At 42.0% G+C, this 19,812-nt stretch overlaps 3 protein-coding genes across 4 annotated transcripts in view; 2 read left to right on the plus strand and 1 right to left on the minus strand.

Moving 5' to 3' along the window:
* ZCCHC14 (zinc finger CCHC-type containing 14) overlaps window positions 1-13,024 on the plus strand; it is a 37,894-nt gene extending 24,870 nt beyond the window's left edge. Inside the window, exons 6-13 of one of the 2 annotated variants that reach the window (XM_083513581.1) lie at window positions 3,123-3,217; window positions 3,314-3,368; window positions 4,126-4,399; window positions 5,561-5,652; window positions 6,040-6,164; window positions 6,467-6,607; window positions 6,689-8,128; window positions 8,649-13,024. In XM_083513581.1, the coding sequence (XP_083369707.1) occupies window positions 3,123-3,217; window positions 3,314-3,368; window positions 4,126-4,399; window positions 5,561-5,652; window positions 6,040-6,164; window positions 6,467-6,607; window positions 6,689-8,128; window positions 8,649-8,704 (2,278 nt within the window). In that variant the 3' untranslated portion in view covers window positions 8,705-13,024. Of the gene's footprint in view, window positions 1-3,122; window positions 3,218-3,313; window positions 3,369-4,125; window positions 4,400-5,560; window positions 5,653-6,039; window positions 6,165-6,466; window positions 8,129-8,648 lie in introns of both variants that reach the window. The other variant, XM_083513580.1, reaches the window with a different exon arrangement.
* LOC310711640 (farnesol dehydrogenase-like) overlaps window positions 1-19,812 on the plus strand; it is a 241,642-nt gene that overhangs the window by 179,660 nt on the left and 42,170 nt on the right. The gene's annotated exons all lie outside the window — the stretch shown is intronic.
* MAP1LC3B (microtubule associated protein 1 light chain 3 beta) lies at window positions 13,697-19,296 on the minus strand. Its single transcript, XM_083513883.1, has 4 exons — window positions 18,971-19,296; window positions 16,220-16,275; window positions 15,493-15,599; window positions 13,697-14,154 (listed from the first exon to the last, which is right to left on the minus strand). The coding sequence occupies exons 1-4, from the start codon at window positions 19,008-19,010 to the stop codon at window positions 13,983-13,985; spliced, it is 375 nt and encodes a 124-aa protein (XP_083370009.1). The 5' UTR covers window positions 19,011-19,296; the 3' UTR covers window positions 13,697-13,982.

Below are 19,812 nucleotides of genomic sequence, written 5' to 3' on the forward strand. Positions count from 1 at the left end.
TCTGGACCCAGTACCAGCACTGGCAGTGGCTGTACCTGAATTGCTATTACACATGTTTAAGTCTTTCAAGCAGTTCTACTTGGTAGGGGTTTTTATTGGCCCCTTGTTTGCAGTTTTAGGAGCCAAAAGGGCCCACCAGATACCCAAATATCAGCCATTTGTGAAAGTTTATTTTGATAGCACCATCTATTTACCCAGCACTTTACAAAGAACAGGTTTGACTGGTCTTTACTCCCAGTGGGCTTACAAATATAAAAACAGACACAGTGAAACAATGATGGCAGCAATAAACATTCTTCCATTATTTCATTTACCCATTCTTGACTAAATTACAGCAGGGCATTGGGACTAGGGAGCTGTTCTAGAGGCTCCCAGCAAAGGTGTGGTTTGAGGAGGCATTTTGGGTTGCATGCATAAGGAGAGAGGTAGAATTGTTTCAGGGACCAGGGACCTTTGAGTGGCAATAGTAGTTTGTGATGGATCTGTTAGAGGACAGGAAGCCTGCACATGGAGAGATCCCACTTCATGGCCTGAGTGACAAGAGAGGTGAATCATTTTGGCAGAAAATAATGGTGCCAAGTCCACTAACAAGCAAGTTTTAAAGTACAAAGAAGGAATCATACTAGCAGCAGAAGCCCAAGTTATAGCTTGTGGTAATGCAGCTCAGATGAGTCTTAAGGACTCCGATGCAGCTTTTTAGATCCTAACTAGGTCAGAACATTATTTGGCCCCTGAAATGATAAGCCAGGTTCAGTAGATAAAAATAGTTACTCTAGCGGGAAATTGGCTGTATTCTGAGGGCTCCAATCAAGTTTAGAAAATCATAATTTATAGTACTCAGTGGTGTGTTGGAAACAAAATTTCTGTGTATCATTTAGGCTCAAGGAATGTCTTTCTTCACTTTTGCTAGGATTGACAGAGCAGCACAAGTAATTTCCCGGGCTGAGACAGGAAGGATGTGCCTCTGGTAACAAACCAAATAGTGCATCAACGTTTAGTTAGTTTCTTCCCAGTATTGAAATTCATGTTTCGCTGACATGAGCAATATAATAGTACAAATAACTTGGATCACTGCAGCTATTGGCTTTGCAAGTTGCAAATGACATGAGGTTTCTGGGCTTTTGGGATCAGTTTTAATTAGTCCACCTTTGCTGTACTAACTAGCATATCCATACAGTGATTGCTGTTTCATAGAAGAGTTGGAGTCCAGATTCTTTTTCTTTTTAAAAAAACTGGATTCATTACAAGTTTGAGGCTCCAAAACTGTAGTGCCTGCATTTTTCATATTAATGATTTTCACATGTCCCTGATCACTGTAAAATAAAGCCACAGTCATGGGACCATAGAGATTGTAATTGGGCCAAGGGTTCCAGAAGAGCACATACCAGTTGATTTGCCAGATGTTGTGATTTGGTCTGGATTGTTGAGGTTTGCTTATTTTTCTCCCCACTCGTCTGCAAATCAATACTGCCTTAACAGTTTGGGTCTTGTGATCCCTAGTAAATGATCAGAACTGTGATTAAAAATGTAAATGCAAGAGAAACATATTCCCAATTTGATCTCTTCTCCATTCCTGCTTCTAAGCAGCTTGTGGGACCTTCAAATACTTAGTTGCTTTCAAACAAGCCTATGGAGAAATTATGACAATATGTTTATATATAGCATGTACTTAGCATATGTTTCTAGGGAGCTCAGTCTTTTTAATTTCAAGAGAAAGCAAAGCACTCGCAGAGGAGAACATTTAAAAGCCTGCCTGCTATCTTTCACTTCTGTTGATCTCTTGAAAATTTATTATGTAATTTATTATGTACTATAAAATATTTCCTCTGCTGAAATTTTCATTGTTCACAATTCCATCCTTGTCTACATGTACAGTTCAAAATTTGTCCTCCATTTTAAATATTTACCTTGGGAAGTTTTAAGTGGTTGATTTTAGCCAGTGAGGCCCTAACAGCTTGGGACCAGGTTCTCTCCAAGACCACCTTTTTCCATATAGTCTGCCCAGGTCATTGTAGTCTTTGGATGGGGTTCTTATGATGGTACCATGCTGAAGTTTGGCTGCCTGGGGTTCAGAGCAGGGTCTTTTTATGTTATGATACCCACCTTGTGAAATGAGCTCCCTTGTGAAATGAGCTCCTCTTGAATTATGGTGCTGGAGGAGACTCTTGAGAGTCCCATGGACGGCAAAAAGATCAAACCTATCCATTCTTAAGGAAATCAGCCCTGAGTACTCACTGGAAAGACAGATTGTGAAGTTGAGGCTCCAATACTTTGGCCACCTCATGAGAAGAGAAGACTCCCTGGAAAAGACCCTGATGCTGGGAAAGATGGAAGGCACAAGGAGAAGGGGACGGCAGAGGACGAGATGGTTGGACAGCGTTCTCAAAGCTACCAGCATGAGTTTGACCAAACTGCGGGAGGCAGTGGAAGACAGGAGTGCCTGGCGTGCTCTGGTCCATAGGGTCACAAAGAGTCGGACACGACTAAACGACTAAACAACAACACCCACCTTGTGAAATGAGCTCCCTAATGTACCTTTTTGTTTACCCAGATATTTCCTGACTGCTGATACTGAATTTTTCTTTGTTTCTGAAATTATGTTTTTTGATTAGTTGACTTTTAACTGTTACTAGTTTTATGGTTCTTCTGTGTATTGTAAACAACTTTTGAGAGAAGTGGCATGCATTTGTACACACCTACACATATACATATATATAAATTGTGATTTATAGCGCTCGGTTAGCAGCAATCCGTACAAATTCAGATTAGATTCATGTTTTTTTAGCACATTGCAGTGTTAATATGACCCACTTCGCATTTCAGAAATTAGTAGGTGTTTGCGTTTGTTGTGTATACTCCGTATCAAGAGAGAACCATATTCTTCTCATTGACTACTTGTGAGGTTCAGGGCTCCTTGTGACAATTTACACATTGTAACAAATAGCATTTGTCTGTAGGGACCTCCTCAGTATGTGTGCCTGGTATTTCCATAGTGTGTCAAGTAGCTGTTTGTGTCCTGTGTGCTAAAATGCTCATTTTGGCACTCTTCTGTTAAAGCTGCAGTTTTGATCTTTGTGGTGCAAATGCAAAGACACCATTACTCAGTTGAAATCATTTTTCAGGTATTTGGCATCATTACCTTCCCACATCTGGAAAAATGACCACGTCAAGAAATTTTTCAGCACTTCATCTCACTCCCAGCAATTTCAAAGTTCAAGTGAGTTTTATGATTCATTTCTCCCTATTAACAAACATGTGAATAGACATTTTACCACTCAGGCCTTGTCCAAACACCTGATCTCCTTGTTTCTAGGTCCAGGCAACACTTCCCTTTATAAAGTAGGTACGACGCTGGGTGCTTCCGGAAGGTGAGATGAATTTAGTGTATGTGTGATGTAGGGAAGCTATAGCATGCTATTCAGATTTCTACATTATGTGAAACATTTTTCACTATCACTTTGAAAGTGACTTCACAGATTGCCCCTTCATTCTTTGTGTGGAATAAATTTGGTATTGCTGGCATTATGTCATCCTTCTGTTCTGAGCACGTTTAGATGACCCAATGATAAACTCAAAAGACATTCAAAGGTGGCATTTTACTTTGTACAGGTGCTTTATTTCATTGGAGAGAATTAACATAGAAAATGTTTAGTTGCCTTTGAAAATCAACACATCATTTACAGTTCTGATGTAAGATTTCCCATGTATATTCTTCCATGGAAACAAATTCCCCAAAACACTTATGAGGATATAAATGCTAACTTAGAACTGGCCTATGAAAAGCAGCTAAAACTCATCCCTACGTTTCTATACAAGAGGCTCATGTTGAAGTAAATATGCAGGATGGTTAGTGACTTACTGCATCTACATAATCCTCACTTCTGCTCCCTTTTCTTGGTTATGCCTGTTGGCACTGTCAGATCAGTAATTCCTTAACCTAAGCAGCTGGAGTAACTGTGGCCTTACATTCGCCAGCCCTCTGACTTTTCATTGTTATGCTGGCTCTTCAGAAAGATGGCAAACTGCATCATGGATCAAGGGACATGCTCTAGGATGAAACGAGAATGTACAGCATTCCTGTTCTTGGTTTGATGCATAGAATAGTTTCTCCTTCTATGTTTGCAGACCTATCTGTGGCGTAGCTGGTATCCAGTCTTCACAGAACAGTCTCCAGCATCATGTGCAGCATCCGACCGCTACACCTGTTGCACTCCCCCACTGCACTCATACAGGTGGGGCTGCATCCTCACTCACTTGCCGCTCCCAGCTGGAGAACTCTTCATCGGTATTGACTCCCAGTCCTCAAACCCCCCAGGAACAAAATGGGATTTTAGACTGGCTGCGGAAACTACGCTTGCACAAGTACTACCCTGTTTTCAAACAGCTCTCAATGGAGAAGGTAGAGTCCTGGCTTGGGTAGGGGGGAACAGTTTGCTGTGTTTGTTTTGCTGTATTAATCTGTGGTATAGAGAGAGAATTCAAATTTTGGGATAGGCTTAAGACTGATTAGAAATACTGATATGACTTCTTCAGCGATTTGGCTTTCTGGCAAAAGTCTTCATCTAATATTTAGAAGTTTCTTTGTGAAATGTTGACACACTACAAGTATTTACCCTCTAACAAAAGCTGTTGCACATAGATCAAACATCCCTCTATGATGTCTTTTTTTCTGGATGCATGAGTATTTGTTCCTAGAAAGCAAAATTCCTCATGTGATCTGAGAAAGAGCGGAGATGCTGTGCCTTGCTCAAATGAATGTCACTCTTTTTAACAGTTTTATTCACAACTCTGTTCAGATATGTTGTAAGCTAATCACGTTACTCTTGGGGTGTTTTTTTAATAAAAAAAATATATATCAGAGTGCCCTCTAGTGGATTCTTTGCTCTATTTTTTGCTCTCAAATCTAAAGCTCTAATTTGTTTTCAAATACATCATATCATTAATCTGTGTACAGTGCTTAGCACATCTTAGACACTTTATAAAAGATACATAATGAAATATAAATTGAATTTAATAGCAGAATGCGGTATTGTTGTAGTATTTCTCTCTGCTTTTATTAGAATAATTATCAATATTAATAAGCCTGAAAATAAAGTCTGGGTTGGATTTTCTGAATCTGACAAGTTCCTTTAGTCTGCAAGTTGACAAATAACTACTGAATAATTTTACATAAAATTGGATGCTGAGACAACCTCAGTTGTTGAGTAGCTTGACAAAATAACAGAAATGATCAAGGGCATGCATCAGTAGCAACAGCTCAACAAAACAAATTTAAAAGCTGATTTTGCATGGAAGCCACAGTGTCCCCAAATCTGTTGCTCATCTCTATACTAGGATGCTGTTAAACACTTGTTTGTCCCTAGAGCCTTAGCTACTGTAATAACACCTCATGAAACTCATGAATATAGCTAATCTACATATTTTGCTTTAAAACTAAGCAAAATATGTAAATTAGCTATATTCATTAGTTTCATAATGAAGCTTCTGTCAAGTATGCCATATTAGACAGCATTTTTAAATGCATACTATAAAATTCACTTTCCCTTTTTTCCTATCTAAGTTCCTGAGCCTTACTGAAGAAGATCTGAATAAATTTGAATCCCTTACAATGGGTGCAAAGAAGAAGCTCAAGACCCAGCTGGAGTTGGAAAAGTAGGTATTAAAGAAAACTGGCTTCTTCCATGTTATTTCAGGATCTTTTCCTCCTAATTTTTCCAGTAAAAATGCTTGCTGTGGACTTTGCCTAAGGAAAACCCAGAAGTAGGACTGGGTTAATTCAGCACTAGTTGAATTAAAACTTTGTTGCATTTATACCCCATGCATGTGTCTAGAACAATAAATCTAAAAATACCAGTAGGTTATATGCAGCTAATTTTTACTCAAGGGAAACCCATTGAAATTAATAGAATAGAACCTCTTTAGTGGGCTTACTCTAAGTTAGTTGGATACCACACATACTTTAAATTAGAGAACCAATTCAGATTTAAATCCCAAGTTTATTTTAATAAATTGCTTCCCACACTTCCCTTTTCATTCCAGGGAAAAGTCTGAGAAACGGACCCTCAATCCAGCTACATCTCCTTCCTTGAGCACTGGGGTGGCCAGAGTTCCTCCTACCACTCATATTGGTCCTATCCAAAGCATTCGTGGTAACCATACAGCAGGTAAACAGGCTATGTGGTTTGAATATGTATATGTCCTACACAGGGAAGATTGGCGCTTGTCTAATTATTGTAACATACTGGATAGCAATGTAGTTCAGGATAGTCATACTTAGAAGAATAGACCCATTGAATTAATAGACTCAAGTTAATTACTTTCCATGGATCTATTTTTGAGCCTGGCTAACAATGGCTATCAGCTAAATGTACTTGGGAGTCGCAACAGATTTTGTCTGTCTAAAAATGACTTAACAGTACCATTCACATGACTTGATTTTTCTTCTTCTCTTCCCCGCCTCCACAAGAGTTACGTGTCGATGTTGATCAGCCAACCCTCTCAACCCCCCGCGAAGGAAGCTCTTCAGAATACTCCAGCTCCTCTTCTAGCCCCATGGGAATCCATACCCGGGAGGAGAGCTCAGACAGTGCTGAGGAGAATGAGAGACGTAAGGAAAGCTGTCTCATTGTGTTGCAGCATCTAACGCATTTAGGTGACTGGTCGTACCTGACATCTGTCTATCTTGTAGGTTTAGAGGTCCACTTGGAAGCCTCAGAAAAGGAGAAGCCAGTAATGTTATTGAATCACTTCAACTCCAGCTCAGCCAGGCCCACTGCTCAGGTTTTACCAGTGCAGAATGATGCCGTGTCCAGTCCATCCGGTCACCACACCTTGCCAGTACAGATGATAGCTGCGGGCTCCCCTCACATCACTCCAATTAGAATACTGAACTCTATGCACAAATCAGAGCGAGGAAATACAGACATGAAGCTCCTTTCGTCATCTATGCACTCGCTTTTGTCTTTAGAAGACAGGACAAAATTTTCACCTGGCACACCTCGAAGTGGCATCAAGATGGAGAAGAGCTTTGGGAGTACTGTTGTGGATGGGATGCCAGCCTCTCCCCATCAGCCCATGCAAGTGCTCTCTGGAGTTTCTGAAAATGGCTCCTCTACACCTTCAATTAACTTTGGTCCAAGGACCAAAATGGTACATGCTTCTACTCTAGACAGAGTGGTGAAAACAACCCAGCAGCCGGGAATAATAGTGGAAACAAGCACCACAGCCACTGTAACTTCCAGCACCGTCTTCCATGTGGCACGACCCCCCATAAAACTCCTGGTATCCTCTTCAGTTCCTACTGATTCAACCATTGTGGGGCAGTCTTCCTGCTCCAATAATATGCAATTCAGTGTGTCCCCAGCAATAATAAACCCCCGGACTGCTCTCTATACAGCCAATACCAAAGTGGCCTTTTCTGCCCTGAGCAGTATGCCAGTAGCCCCAATGCCCAGCAGCAGCTTCTGTGCAAATAGCAACACTGCCTCTTCTAGCAGTCACCCCTCCACATCCTTTGCAAATATGGCAAACCTACCCAGTTGTCCTGCTCCCAGCTCCAGCCCCACGCTTTCATCAGCTGCCGAGAACAATTTCTACAACAGCAGTAGTAGTGGCTCAGGAGGAAGTATCCCAGTACCAAATCAGAATCACCACCATCACCACCACCATCAGCAGCAGCCTCCTGGATGCATGGTGTGCAGTTCCTGTGGCTGTAGTGGGAACTGTGGTTCAAGCGGCATGACTGTCAGTTATGCTAATTACTTCCAGCACCCCTTTTCCGGACCGTCAGTGTTTACTTTCCCATTTCTGCCCTTCAATCCACTGTGCAGCAGTGGCTACATCAACACACAGCAGTACAACAGCAGCTCAGCCTTCCCTATGGTTCACTCTCCTTACAACAGTGGCATAACACCAGACTCTGTCATGAGTGGGCAGTCTACGTTTGCAGTGCCACCAATGCAAAGCTTTATGGCAAGTACAGCAGGGGTGTACCAAGCACAGGGGATGATGAGCAACAACAGTGGTACAGGCCATAAAAAGAATGGGAATCTGTCCTGTTACAATTGTGGAGCCAGTGGTCACCGAGCTCAAGACTGCAAGCAGCCACCAATGGATTTCAATCGACAAGGTTAGGAACATAATTGGCTTCCCAGAAGTGCAGTTGGTAGATTGCTCAGAATACAGGTTTGGCTGCTTGGGGAAAGGGGGTGGTAGATAAAGGAAAATCTGAAAATGGTCAGTAATTTAAAGTGATGGCAAGTCTGAGCATGTTCAAGTGGAATCCACTGTAGGTCTCACACTTTGCCAATAGTTTGTACTTTTGTGGATGAGCAGTAGCCCTCTGAAGCAAACCTGAGAGAACCAAAGTACAGGAGTGGTAAAATGTTCCTCTGGCGTGAGCATGCAGAGCCCAGATAGTTTTGTGGGGTAATAAGGGGTTGGTTTCTTGTGGTAGTAAGCTTTGAGATTGCTCACGCTCAAAACCGGTATCCATGGTGCTCTTGCCTTATTTCACAGCTACTGCTAATATGTTCATTCCTTATCTATGAACAGCATGGTGCTCAACTGTGTGATGTGTCATTGCTTGTGAAATGTAGACTTCACAAAAGTCTTACACGTGCTGACTTGTATTTCTCTTTTCCATGCAGGTACATTTCGGTTAAAATATGCTCCACCAGCTGAAAGTTTAGATTCCACAGATTGACAGTAACTCCATGGACTTCTTTTTTTTGTGATGGCAAAAGCCCATGGAGTAATTACAGAATTTCAAATTGGAATCTGAGAAGTCCACTTGTTGAGCTTATTAACATTATTTTTTTAATCCAAAGGTGCTCTACTTCACTACACTAGGAAGAAACTGAAGCTTAGGGGTTTATCAAACCCATTTTTACTGATTTGCCAAAATTATAACATGGATCTTAAATGTTGGACCTTCCAGGTGGGAGGTGAAACTGGCCAACTACCCTTTTTTGTTGTAAACAAACTCCTGCACTTTTGCTGAAGAATGTTGCCATACTTTGATCTTCTGTGCTGGAAACTCGAACTCCCGGGCAGCTATGTTGTAATCTGGAGTGAGAGCTAGAGGTTGACGGTACAGTAGCCATTTGCCTGCTGGACTCTGACATTTGAGGCTAGGTAAACATGTCTACTTTTTCTCAAAAACTAATCAGGCACCACACTCTGGGATTTTAAAGGATTGCACTACAGAAGAATGTATAATTCTATCTGCACTTTTAGCAGACTGAGATCAGTGTGAGAGACGTTCCAATGGTTGGAAATAGGCACCAGCAGGCTATGTGAACTTCTAATAAAGAAATCTTAACCCTCCCTCTCTTCCAAAAGAACAAAGGTAGAAGTTTCAGTTCATTCTAGAAATGGTTATGCTATGCTTGTCGGCATTTATTTGTCAGTCATGGATTAAACTTACGTTTCCAAGGGTCTAGTGCCAGAGACTGAGCTCAAACAGGTCTTTAAAAAAATACTTTTCCTCTACAACTTTCAAATCTTACCATATATTAGTTTCTGCCACAGGAAACAGTACTCTACCTTTGAAACCGAGTTTTAAAACACAGACTCCTGCAGCAGAGTTTGCAAGTTGTTGCTTTACTTTGCATAGCAAAAGTCTTTCTACAAAGGCTCTTGCTTACAGGATATAGAAGTCACAAAGTAAGAAACAGCTGTACATCTTAACCACAACTCGGGTTTGTAGTCTGCCTCCTTTATTTGAAATACGTAGAGTATTGGCTTTGATGTTAAATAGTTAGAATTCTTTTCCACTAAAGCCAGCAAAGCTCAGAACTGAAACATTGTAGACCTACGTGGTCAAAAGGAGGCATACCTTTTTGTATTCATGCTGAATTGGTTGTAGCTACTTCTTTCATTGATAGGGCTGAAGTTTAAACTGCCCCACATAGGACATTTTAGTGGCTGTGCACAATGTTACTATGGAGGTGGCAAATGAGTATTTCTGCTTGAAAGTATTGTATGGTTGAAGGTGCAGGGAGGTGGGGTTGGCTGTATCACTGCACTGCATATCCATGAGGTAGTAAAACAGTGGATCTTGTGGAAATAATGGTAGGATTGACAGAAAACCAGGTACTCCACTATTGTTTTCTATATCATCAGAAATAAGCTCTATTATCCTTACCTGTTGCCTTTAAAAACAAACTGGTGTATTCTCTTGGGTGTAGGCATTCAATGGGTTTTGCATATTCAACTCTGGGAGAAGCTTAGCATGAGCTTCCTGCCATTTCTCAGCTTCATAGAGACCAAGTCCAAAGTTGTAAAAACACATGGTTTGTAGCAGCCCTACATCCAACTTCAGTTATTTCTATGCAATGAAGTGCTAGACTTTCATATCCTCAGTTTGGCTTTACCAAAACAGTATTATATATAGGGTTAGATCCAACCCACAATATTTAATTATGCGTGTAATGACTGAACTTCTGAGACGGCTAATAGAGGTGGATACCATTAGGAAACTTGTAAAACTACCAGAGGTAATGAGAACTGACAGAGCAATTTACTTTGCCTTAATGACCCTGATTGACATCAGCAGAAACATGCCACTCTGTACTAAATCTGTCAGTTATTGTTTACTCTTAAAAGTTGGGAGCCTTCCCATTGGCCCAAAATGTGCCAAAAGCCAAATGTATCAGTTCTTAAACAGAAATAACCAAACACCATACAAACTTTCCAGGATCAACAGAAAGCCTTTATCAGGCATTTAAATTGGAAAGTTTCTAGAAACATGGCCCCATGAGCAGTATGATGTTCAGAAATATGGTTTCCATTCATACAAAAAGAAAGCTGTCTCAGCTAGCTGTTGGGCTGTCAAACAAAACTATGTTTAACTTAACTAGTGGACAAGTGGAATTACCAGGGGAAAGCTTTGGAGAGCCAATTGCCTTGTTCGTTTCTAAAGGTAAACTGAGACATAGAAAGGCAAGCCTACATAGTGACTTAATTTTATTAAAGCTGTTCTCTACTATTTCATCCACAAAGTGGCTGCCAATGTTTCATACAGGCAGAGGACTTTGAAGCAAGACTCAAGTGCAAGAGGAATGGACACTAGCTGCATAGATCATAGTTTGGCTGAAACTTTACACTAGAGAATGTAACTTGCGTCATGAAGAGAGCATAAAACAGAACCATCAAAAGCCCTTGTCTGTATGAAACATACTATGTACTAAAAACTGGCATGGCAAACTGCTGGAGAATTGCTATTTGCATATAATTAAGGTTTTAACTAGGCAAGACTTAGTTAATGGTAAATTTCTCGAGCAGTATGCGGGCCCATGCCTGAACAAAGAAGGGTCTTTCTGAATTATGTCAAACCCTTTTTTTCATGCCAGCCTAGAATTCTGTTAGAGACACCCAAATGTAAGCCACCCCAAGTAAAAGGCAAGTTATTCAATGGGTACAATACCATTTTATGGGGAAAGCCCTAAACTGAGGCCAACTTAATTATTTTAAGGTGGGAGGGAAGGGTGGGTATTTTGTTTTGCTTCTGAACAGACACTTATAAGCCTCTTAAGCTGCTTTACTTAGATATGGCCAAAGGCAGAATTAAAATAGTAATTCAGAAAGCAACAAATATTCAAACAATTTTTACTCTTCCAACTACCTTTGGAACTATTTCTGCATACTAACTTCTTATAAACATAGGAAGAGCCTATGTCTTGCAGCACAGGTTAACATCTTTCTTTTCAGAAATAACTTTCCATTAGGAATGAAGGAAACACCTCTGCCCATTTCGAGCCATTTCTTTTACATTATATTACAAATGTGCATGTAACTTTATATAAATATTAAAAGTTTTGTAAATATTTAATATCCACCTAATTTGATTTTGAATTGTAAATGTCAAGTATTCTGGTATTTGAATTTTTATGTTTTATTATACTTTGTTAAAGGTAAAATTGTACATTTTTAGAATGTTTTTATCTGAGTAAATTTAATGTACTGAACAAAAATTAAAGACTATAGTAGTGTCTTTTCAGACATCCTCACTTTTAATATTTTTTTCCATTTTCACTGGGAGGCTAAAGAAAACTTACTGCAAGCGCAGCAGGTTCAACCAAAGGCTAACATAAACATGCATCGTCTCAAATGTGGCAGCTGTAGACAGGTACTGCAGAGCTATCCAACAGCATTATCTGCAAGTTGTCCATTTTAGGTAGGTGCTCTGAAGGGTACAGAAAAGCCACACTGCAGCCTGGGATATCAGTTTCTTCCGTCAGGAGCTTTTCCATGTTCTCATACAGGTACTTAATTCTCAGTTTCATTTGGAATCCAGTATCTTGCCCACACTCAGAAAGCAGGCAGTGTTGATTTTCATAGCTCAAGCATCTTCACAAGTGTCATTAGTATGGCCACAGAATCTCCTACTTTTGTGACAATGTTCTATTCTGCAACAGTAAAGGAATCTGAGCCAAAGTTGTGGGAGGCTGAAGGCTTTTGTTCAATTCTGTCTACTGCTCTTCATATACAGCATTAAGATCGTTTTAAAATGGACTTGTATATAAGCTTAACTTCTAATCAAGTTGAGATGGAATCATCCATTTCAGCACTTTAAAAAACAAAAGAAAAATCAACATTTATACAAGAGCAGCCATTAGCCCATTGTAAGGATGGCTGTCTTATGAAAAAATAGTAACTGAACAGAAGACTTTAAAATTTTACAGTGAAGTAAAAGCTCACAGTGAACTTGTTAGAAGCAAGCATTGAACAGATGCATGCAAAGGTAGAAACTGCATGTCATTTTGATATTTTACAGCATGTCAAGATTTAGCCTCTTTTTTCCACATAATAAAAATTTGTTTGCTATAACATATAATTAAATTCACATGCATTAATATACAAGGATAAGTCTTAGCTTACTACATTTCACTGTATAACAAATGGGGAAGCAGGACACTATCTGAATTACTTTCCTTTCGCACAGGACATACCCTGTTTACAGCAAAATCTAAGTCCCTATGCAATTGACTGGAAGCAGTGATCAAACTTCTTTGCAATTTTAGATATTGCCCAGTCTAAAACAAAGGGAAATTCTTTTTGAGTTTTGATAGTTTGAAATGCAGCTAAAGGAAACAAGGGCTTTCTGCCAACGAGGAAATACAAAAATGTTCTTCATGTATTTCAATGAAAATCAAGAACTTGGGTAGCGAGGTTAATATGCTAAATATAAAGAGAAACATCAACAGCTGCAAGGCTTGCCAATGCTTACTGTATTACTTTGGCAATTGGCTAACCTCAAAACCCTGCTACCTCCCAATGCTTTCTGACTGACAAAATGAAGTCCTCTTTGCTGAGGGTTTGGGTTGATTTAATTAGAATAAATTTAACAAGGTGTAGAACAGAATACCAAACTCTGGGTAGACTGAAGCTTTTCTTTGACAACAGTTATGTATATATTTCCTAAAACTAGCATAAAGCTGTGATGTTTGGTATATAACAATAATTAGCAATCTGATGTTTTGCCTTCTAAAGTAACAGTACCAATGAATTAATGCCCACCCCTTTCATCACATGCACTGATCTATCAAAAAAAGGTTAAAAGAAGCAGACCATTATTCCTATTTGTTCCCTTTCTTAACAAGCAGTTTTCAGGAGCTGAAACATGATTTAACATTATGAGATGTCACACGCAAGTATTTCAGTTTGCTGCTAAATGCTAGCCCATTTTCTATGATTAATGCAAACATCCCTTTTATTGGCAACTTAACACACACATACAGTATAGTTTAAAATTCCAGAGGCTTAAAGCAAATGTGCCTGTGCAAATTTTATAGCAGGTCTACAAAGCTGCGCTGCTTGTCTATACTGGCACTCATCTGTTCAATATTCACAAATAAAACAGTACGGTGAGAACACCCGCTAAGCACAACTACTGTGAGCAGGTTGGTGACATCCCTTTGTTTTTTCCTGTGGGAGGGAGGGGTAAAAACTATCCTAGGCTACAAGCCACTGGGGATGGTTTACACAGATTTCATTCCAAATGTTTCCTGAGAGGCATACACCATGTACAGGAATCCGTCCTCGTCCTTTTCACTTTCATACACCTCCGAAATTGGTGTTGAAACGCTCACCATGCTGTGTCCATTCACCAGTAAGAAGAAAGCTTGATTGGAATTCAGCTGCAGCCGACGCCTAGAAGACAGGAAACTGAATGGACACTTCCCTTGGAACATGGCTAACAAATTTAAATGCAGAAGCAAAATACAAAAAAAGAACTGCCTTTAGAAATTCCAGGTTTAGCAACAGTCTCCTTTGCCACATCCAAGAATCACATGAATACCAGAAAGCATGTGTGATTAGAGCACTTCTGAAGGCAGCCTCCTCACCCAAGCAACATCAGGGGGAGGGACTTGAAACTAAACTGATCTTATAAAGCCTCAAGTGAGACACTTAAGGCCTGCTGTGTTGCCTAAGAGGAAGGACAACACTGCTAGAGCTAATGTGCATGTTAGGTTGTTGCTTTTAGATGCTAACCACCCATTTTAACCATTTCAATGGACTACAGAGCACATCAGTGCCAGCTACAGCAAGGAGTTTACTCAGTAACAGGCATCACACTCCAGAATTATAAAGAGCCCATATAATCAAGTTCCCTTTCTGTGAAGAGTTACCAATAGAGACGGAAAGCTGTGTCAGCGTAATTCCTGTTACGATCAAGCATCGGCAAATACAGTGGTGCCACGCAAGACGAAATTCGTTCCGCGAGTCTCTTCGTCTTGCAGTTTTTTCGTCTTGCGAAGCACGGCTATTAGCGGCTCTTAGCGGCTTTAAGAAAAAGGAAACAAACTCGCAAGAACTCGCAAGACGTTTCGTCTTGCGAAGCAAGCCCATAAGGAAATTTGTCTTGCGGAATGACTAAAAAAATGGAAAACTCTTTCGTCTTGCGTGTTTTTCGTCTTGCGAAGTACCACTGTATGCTTGCCATGCAGAGTGTGGCACCGCTCCATATCAAGCAACCATCCTAACTTTGAAGTTGCAGAGGTGGGCAGGGATTGTCTGCTGAAGATCTCTGCCACCTTCCAAGTTGGGTGGAAAACTGGCATCTGCATGGCAAAGGCAGACCTGAAGAGCCTTGGCTCTAACAGAACCAACACAGCATCCCTCTCCCCACCAAAAAAACCACCTAGCCTCTTTCCTGCTCCTACCACTTCCTAGAGGCATACAGAACAACTACAGGCAGTGGCACTGAACAAAACATTCTCCACTCAACCTCCAAGAAGTTGTGGCACCTTCAGGCAATGGATCCCAACCATGCACACTCCCTGCCAGGCTTTTCTGTAGGAAGGAGGGAGGCTTAGCAAGACCAGTTGTTGGTTTTTTTGCTTTGCCAACAAGTAGGTCAAACACTCTGGACCTTTGTTATGATTGTTACTTGACTTTTTTTTTAACTCACTTGGGAAACCCTTAATATACAGCACAAGCTACTGTCCTGAATGAGAGACCTTTCAGTAAAGCAGGTAGGTTAGATACCTGATAATCTTGATCAGCTCACTCATGTTGACATGATCTGGGACCAGAAACTTTGTTTTATCCAGAATGGGAAGTTGCTTTTCTCCTTTATACCTTTCAATGATTACCTGGAGGAAAATGGTAAAGTTAGGACTTATAATTTAGGACTTTTCAGTATGGTGAGCCACAGGCATATTTTTGCTAGATACCTATGGGTTTGTTTAATGCAATTCTACTTTGTACTACAGTGGTTTATAATTTTATTATTTCTATCATTTTATTGTATGCCACCTTGCATTTTTAATGAGGCTCAGCATTGAAATTCTTAAAACAAACCCAGTCACCTGAATTAAGCTGTGAAAAGGAGCTGCAATAGAGAAAACCCCAGCCTTGTGGGTAGAACTAATTCCGTTCCTGACACAGGTTTGCAGTGAAAGGCTAGCGTGCCCTCCTCCCCACCTGTCACCCCAATTTCAGCCCCTTCTCTTCTCCATTCAGTTATGCATAAACAGGGCAAGAGGACCACAATCAGGAAAACCTGGGAGCAGCAAACAATTGACTTCTGTTATGTAAAATGAAATGGAGGGAGAAAATAAAGATCTTAACTAGGGCAAATATCTTTGCAGCCTCTAGTATGGATGATTTCACTGCTAGTCCCCAAAGTGCACGTGTTGCCACTACCTACCAGGTTATTTCCCTGATTAAAGTCTCACCAAATGACAGACAATAGAGTTGAAAGTCTACTCACTGGTATCTTTGTCGGATGCTGCTCTCGAATAAGTCTGACATCTTCTACTCTTTGTTCTACAGGGGAGAAAAAGAAAGTTGTACTTAAATGGTTGAAGAGGCAGTGTTGTCAGATATATAATATCTACACAGAACAACCTGTTATATTGGTGTTTCATTGCCCTGGAAGAGAAGCACACACAGAGGCAGCAGTTTGTAGGAAGGGTAGGATATAAATCAAATAAATAAATCATAAGCAGAATGAGAGGCGCTTAAACCACACCCACATTAGTATACCCAAGCTGATAGCATTAGAAGTAAGGTTAACTGGCAGTCTTTCTGGATCAGGGTGGGAATGCAACTCAAGCGCTGCTGAAAATTCATGCAGGGAATGAAGAAGCTACAGTGGAAAGGGGGAGGCACAAGAGAAAAAGGGGTACTTGCCCACTTTTGACTGTAGCCCCACAAATGAAGCTGCTAACTGATGCCACCCCCACTATACCTGTGTGCTAGTAGAAATTCTGCAGCACAATTTATTAACAGGAAGGGTGGGGACAACTTAAGACAATGGGGGGGGGGGAGAAAATGCCATCCTAAAAATAAAGAAGCATAACCCTTCATAGTGAAAAGTTAAAGGAGGCAAGTTAAGTTGAAGAAAAAGAAAAAAGTTGAGCTTAGTTGGTTTAAAGGCACAGAGTAGTACAACAAATCTGCTAAGGCTGAAGTAGTTCTAAATCTGAGAGCATTTGGGAAGCCCAAGGACCCAGTCTGAGGGCCATGGGAAAGGAGCAAACACAACAAAGAGTCTTATCGCATAAGACTAGACTAGAGCCCACTTCACAGCTTATGTCATAATGAAATGTTAGTTTTAAGGTGCTACAAGACTCTTTGTTTTTACTGCTAAAAGGACTAGAAGTTAGTGAGAAAACATGGCTGTCCCCTCAAGGAAAAGTGCTCTATGTAAATTAAAAGTATAAAATATTAATTTCATCAAAGCATTTTAAATATATCTTATAGTTATTGCATTCTTAAAGCTAAAGAGCTTCCACTAGGTTTCCCCACCCCCAGCCTAGAGGACTGTTGGTGTCCAAAACTCCTTTGCAAAGGAAAACAAACAGCTAGAACGACCTTTACTTTCGTTTTTCAGCGGCACAGCAGCAAAACAAAGCCTCAATTCTTTTTCCACTCCAACATGCAAGCAGGAAAACCAGTTTAAGAAGAACAAAAACAGTAACAACAAAAGCAACAGCCTAAGTCTTCCTGTATTTCTTTTTTAAGTGATAGTAATAACTAAGGGACATTTACAGTAGAACCTAACTAGGGCTTGTTACATCAGGATTTTTGGATCATATTACAAAGCTGAAACTTGGTGGACTTGGCTGGAAGGCTAGCTAATTCACAAGCCTTTGCTACAGCCAATATTTGTTATTTAATATGTCACTAACTCCTGAGAGGTGGAGGTAATTGCCCAACGTTGTTCCCAAAACTTCCTGCTTCAGTCTGGAGGTCACCCTCTGTTTTGGTCATCAACAGTATTAGGAAAATTGCAGCCCAATGATTCAACATTACCCTCTGCTTCCTCACATAACAACAAACTGACACAGCAGATCGGAGACAAACAAATCCATGGAATCCAAGCAGCTGAACTGCTTAAAGTTGTGCAGGCAATAACCCAGGAAAGAATAGGGAAGGGGATCCGTCATAAGTACTGAATACTTTCACATCGCTAAGGGAAGACACCCCAGATAAAGCCTGGGAATGAAACTACAAACACATGCAGCATCCAGACAAGAAGTTCTACACTACAGCATCCAGCATATACGGTAATCTGGCCTTCTCACATTCAAAATACAATATACTGAAGATAAACAGCACCATCTCCAGTGTTTTGACAACTGATCAACAAAGGGTAGGCCCACCACCCTCTAAGTGCTGGGGGTGAGGGGAAAGGGGTGCTACAGCAGAGTGCAGAGCAGGCACGATGCCAGGCAGGGAAAGAGGCTGGCACGGGGGGGGGGGCTGTTTACTCCTCTGGCTCTTGAGCTCCACGGAAGCCGGCAGAGCCGTCAACAGGCCCCTGCATTCGCCTCAAACACAACACCTCAGGCCCCTCCAACCCCGGCCTCCAACCACCAACAGTCATCCTCAAGGCTAGCCTTCAATCCTTAAGGGGTTTCAAGGGGGGGGGGGGAGTAATGCAAGGGGGTCCTCCTTACACTCCCAATTTGGGGGGATGGGGAATAACAGTCATGGTGGGTGGTGAATCACTCTGCCCAAGATCCAGAACTAGGAGATGGGGGAATTACTGTATTAAAGGGGGGATACGACTGTGCCACCAACCCATAAACCCGCCCCCCATGGCCGACGGAGAGTGCGTTAACAGGCCAAGCAAGGACCTCCGTGAGGGAAGAAGGGGGAGAAGCCTCATTTCCCCCCCCCAACAATGGGAGGGGGTGTTTTGCCTTTTCCTCAACTCTTCTTCCCTTGCCCCAGCGAGACCCACTTACCCTCTCCCCACCGCCACACATATAGCACACATAGCGCCCGCCGCCACGTTCATGGACCATCTCCCCAGCTCTTCACTGTTCCCTACTTCTGAGTATCCCCCCTCCAGTCACCAAGCTCCCCCCCCCCACTCAAATCCACCTCGCAGGTGTTCCCTTGGCCGTCCCACTTGATGTGGTGCGTCTCTCCCCAACGCCCCCCCCGACTCAGTAACAGCCCCCTCTTGCCCCCCCCCCTCGAGGGGCTAACGCACAAGCCCTTCCCCCACCGAAAGTGCGTCGCTGCTTGAAGCTCTTTTCCGAGGGCATCGCGGCGGCGGCGGCGACTGGCTCCTCCTCCACCTCCTTCGACTCTCTCCCCTCTCAGCGGCGCGGACCATCCACACCAAAACCCTCGTCCGCGATCAGCTGACCAACGAAGCCCCGCCTCTCCCGAGCTGATTGCGTCACAGGGAGGGAGGGACAGACGGACGAAGGAAGGAAAAGCAAGAGGCCGGGCATTCGTAGGCTTCGCCGCGCGGTAGTGCGCGTGCGTAGCGACGGAAGCCCGACGCCTCAAGCAAGGAAGAGGAGAGGAGAAGGAGGGGAGTCGACGTTGGTGACGCGAGCGCGCCTGCGCAGGCGAAACGAGCCGCGGGCGGGGGAGTCAGAAGCTGAGCCTGCCGCAGGGCGGCGCCAAAACAGTGACTTCATCGCGCACAAACGCAGCCCCGCCCATCACCATGGTTACCATATCACCCTCCCCGGAGGAAGAGAAGGCCTCTGGTTTGGTTTTGCCGCAATTTCCATATTAAAGAAAGAAGTTCCCCTCATCTCACGATCAAGCACCTGGGGCAGGATCTGATCTCACAGATAAAGATCTGGAGCGCCTCAAGTAATACTAGAGAGCGAGGGGGGGGGATATTTTGAACATATGCAAAACACTTTCCTCCCCGCCTCCAATGTGCAATTGAAAGCCCACAAACAGGACCTGATAGCATTGCCCTCTGCTGTGTTGTTTCTCTGTAACTGGTATTCAGATGCACGCCACCTCTAATGCTGGGGGTATCATGGATATCCTTCCCTTAATTTGCCTAATCTCTTTTCAAAGCCATCTATCTGAGGCCATTAC

This window comes from Podarcis liolepis (genome assembly GCF_965112155.1).
Source record: "Podarcis liolepis genome assembly, chromosome: 7".
Lineage (NCBI taxonomy): Eukaryota > Metazoa > Chordata > Lepidosauria > Squamata > Lacertidae > Podarcis > Podarcis liolepis.